A 4,271-nucleotide genomic window follows, 5' to 3' on the forward strand; every position below is an offset into this window, starting at 1 on the left:
AAAAAAAATTCCCAAAAATATAAATTATACATCAAATGAAAGCTTATTCTATAAGCTTTCTTTGTTTTTGAAACATTTTTCTGTATAATTTACAGAAAGTTCCCAAAAATCCACCAGAATGACATATACTCAAAAAATGCAAAAAACCTTGTTACACTGCAAAAGAATCCGGTATTCAAGGGTTTGCACTACAAAAGAATCCGGTATCCAGAGGGTTAACATGCTTGCTTACAAAAACCACCATTTTAACATGTTTTTTGGTCATAAATGCATTCCCTATGTCAACTTGCATGATCTTAGAGGGGATTGGATTGAAAACTGAAAGATCATAGTCATTTTCTTCAAGGAATAATACAAACAGCCTTATCCCTAATATTGATGCAATGAATAACTGTTCATTTACACCAAGCCTCGGAAATAAACTTCTTGGGATTAAGATTATTACTGGACAAAGTAAGAAATAAGGAATGCACGGATGGGTATAATACTGTATGCAGTAGAGATGTACAATATATAAAAGGCTCAGTACACATGCTTGGCCAAGAGACGACACTACAGTAAATCAGGGAGGATACCTCCCTGAGTAGATCATTAAGAATTTTTATAGAAAAAATACATTTGTATTGTACTGCACCTTGATTTACATCATGTCAATATACTACAAGCTTATTCAGAACCAAATTTTATAGAATTATATGTTAATTATATAATTACTTTTATACGGTAAATGTGTGAATATTATAAATATTATAAATATTTAATTGTAAATATCACTGACTTTCATAAACACTGACACACTGAATTTAACAAGTTAACAATCATATATTTTTGGATGAGATTAAAGTTTAATCCTCATCTAGAGGTAAATTCTTTACTTCATCAGGGTCATAACACAGGGTGAATTAAATTTCTACAGGGGCAATGAACTCATTTAACTATGCCCTTGTGATCAATAGATTCAGAGAAAAAACCTTGTCCATGAATAAAGAAAGAAATCAATCAAATTTGCAAAAGTGTTTTACTAATTTAACTAATTTTCTTTAAATTTCAGCACAATTTAGTTCAATTTGTACCTTTCTCTTAGATGATTTCTAAAGTTCATATCATATAACATCGGATAACATTTCATAAATTATCTTGCGTCTCCAAAGACCGTATTTTTAGTCTGGACTTAATCTTGTTGAGTGACAATTACCTCTAGAGACAATTAACAAGCTAAGTTAGCTGATAGGAAAGTGCTAAGCCTTTACCTTAATTGGTCATGATAAATATGATAGTTACATAAGTAGGCCAAGCTGATTTAAGATGTTAGAACCAGTAGAACAACATCTCATTATGCACTACAGTACCTGATGAGGTGAGATGTAATTTTAAATAATTCTACAATTGTAGTAAATAAATAATACACAATTATGGTATACTGACCACACAAATACATAATTAAGCGGTATTCTACTGTTATGCTCATTACTGTCATACTTTAAATTGATAATTTAAAAATTAAAATTTTTTTTCATCAGGCCTCCCCTTAAGGGGAGGGAGATGTAATAGGTGTATACACACACTCCCCTAGTCGGAATTAAATTCACATCTTCAAATCAAAACAATCGAATGTGTACTAACACTGATATAATTTGTGTAATAAGGCCAAGTAAAAAAAAAAAGTAGTTTCTCGTCATAATACAGTAATTTGAAAAAAGGAGAATGAGGGCACTTTTTTTTCTCCGAGATGGCAAATCCAAGATGGCCGATGGGAAACAGCTACTACTTTCTCACTTTTAACAAGTAGACACATTGAAAGGAAATAAAAGAAGCACTAGACATGGTTCATACCATATGTATCCCCAACCACGAACGATTGAGAGAGGAATTTTACTGATGTGAGTTAGCAATATTTTAGTACATTTCGTAAAATAAAGGAAAAAAACAAAATTTGGTGAGGCAGAGAAAATGGATGCGCGAGGGAACAAGAAACTAGCATTTTTTTTAATTTGGCCTAAATAATACCACAAGGCCAGTAATTGGGCATTTAATTTGCCATAAAAAATGAAAAATCAAAGCTACGATCCAACGTGGCCAGCTCTTCTCCCTTGACCCAGCCAGGGATTCTGATATCCCCTAGTTTGGTCCATTTGGTAGGGGACTCCTATTTCCCCCATTCCCACCAGTCAGACTGTATAAATTCAAGCATTTAGCACATTCTCCTTAAAAATATTAGAATCTATATCACTGAATATTAGCTCTATTTGACATAATTAAATAATTAATGATACAGTAATACTAAGAAAACCATTCTTATCTCAATTGTCAGTTGAAACACACCCCTAGCTACGTCACTCCCGCCCACTCCAAGATGCAGCCTCAGCACACGCTTTTCTCATGTGCTATGGTAAAGTAAGTACAAACATACTCTACAAAGCTAACAAACGATTGAGGATAGAATTTATGGACACCATAATTTTTTTATATGCCTGCTTGATAGTCAAACTATTAGTTCAGTAGTGAATAACAAACCTGCAAATGTGTTATAAAAAATGTTTATATTGCAACTAGGGGACCGATAAATAAATCCCACATAAACACTAAAGGGAGGTCAATAAACTTATACAGAAAACAAGTGAAGTAAACTCAGATAATGATTTGTGTATGTCATGCACAATTTGATAAAGATAATATACAGTTCAAAATTGTACCACACACTTTTGTATATATCAGAATGGGAATTGTAAAACAGAAAACAAAGCTTGCTCATGAGCATTGAATAATAATCAAAGATAATAATTTAGAGGTTGACTGGTGAAAGTTATGAGTTATATGTATTTCTCTTGCTAATGAGAGCTGGTTCCCTATTTCCGCTGAGGGATGGAATGAAACTATTATTTTAATGCAGTGTCATACAAAAATTTAACATTTTATATTAATATGCAGATAAAATGATCGTTAGGAGTTATAGATCTTTAGTACCGGTATGTACAATATATCATTTTGATACACTTGCTTCTGGAAATTTTATAGGATTGGTGTTTTGCACCTGACCTATTATCGAACTGTATACTCAGTACATTCCCAAAAAATCTTGTAAGTGATTTGGTAGGGAACTGAACCCAAGACCTGCAGATAACTAGCCTGGTGTCACTACAACTAGACCACTATCTTACGCTGAGTAGCTAGTGTTGAGTCTGATCTCCATAGCAGCTGGTAATGAAAGATAGGAGTACTGTCGTTGGTCAATAAACTTATGAACGATCTCGTTCATAAGTATTCGTCATTATTATTAATTAGCACCAAAAATTTAGGAATGTTCTTTTATTTGGCATTATATTTAATTTGATATATAATAAATTAAACGTAAATAATGATAAGACTTACACATTTTCAGTAGCGCCTACGGGTTGATCGCCTTCATTAAATATAACACGATGTTCTGCTACTGAAAAACCAAAAAAACTATCAGCAGGACCAACCTTCACCATAGGTAATCGAACCTCCAAAAGTTCTAATCGATTCGCTGATGGACCGTCTGCCCACGTACAAAAGCAAAAACTTGTACAAATATAAATAGTCCTAAATATTGCACTGAGATGTCCCATGATGACTGACCGAAAGAATCAATTGTTAGCAAGCAAACTCATTTGTTGATAATTGTTACCGTTATTATCAAATCTCTGTGTTGACTATCTGTCAAAATTAACACTGCCACCAAAACCGCACAGTTTATCCAGCCTGTAATTTGGTCGCAGAGGCGCCTAGCAAATCACGATACACGGTCGAGTCCAGGCCTAGATTTGCGTGCACAACACGCTCCTAAATAGGCTAAAATAACAGCAATACAAAATCCGAAAGTAAATCAAATACTCTAATTCAATTAAACAATACGAAGAGCTTTTTTGTCTACAACGGCTTGTTCGAAAGAATTTATGCATCAGTGACTGACAACCTTAGCACGGCGTCGTGTCTCTGCCGCACGATTATGATCTGAAGTTTGTCCAGCACTGTTGTTACACACAAGTTCATTATAAAAGTAAAGCCGGAAGTTGTTCTATGAAGTATGATCTTATTTTCACAGATGAATGAGCTCAGAGCTACTTGCAGACACGCTGGGTGCACTGAGTGTAGTCTGTCCTTACAAAATTTATGAATTGCGCCCTCGATGTTTGAAAACTTTAATTCCATGTTTATAATGGTATATTAGAGTCTCACACGTTTATTATTAGCGAAACTTTAAACATAGGGGCATTCTTAATTTTAGAGGACAATGATTCTGAATCTAA

At 33.8% G+C, this 4,271-nt stretch overlaps 1 protein-coding gene across 1 annotated transcript in view; it reads right to left on the reverse strand.

Annotated features, from left to right (window-relative positions):
- The window catches only part of LOC117119809 (integrin alpha-6-like), a 71,748-nt gene extending 67,721 nt beyond the window's left edge, over positions 1–4,027 (reverse strand). Inside the window, exon 1 of the mRNA XM_033264736.1 lies at positions 3,370–4,027. Coding sequence (XP_033120627.1) covers positions 3,370–3,590 — 221 coding nt within the window. The 5' untranslated portion in view covers positions 3,591–4,027. The remainder of the gene's footprint in view (positions 1–3,369) is intronic.
- Between the last annotated feature and the right edge of the window lie 244 nt (positions 4,028–4,271).

Source organism: Anneissia japonica, unplaced genomic scaffold (genome assembly GCF_011630105.1).
Source record: "Anneissia japonica isolate Jap-2015-1 unplaced genomic scaffold, ASM1163010v1 scaffold287752_len1182401_cov188, whole genome shotgun sequence".
Classification (NCBI taxonomy): Eukaryota; Metazoa; Echinodermata; class Crinoidea; order Comatulida; family Comatulidae; genus Anneissia; species Anneissia japonica.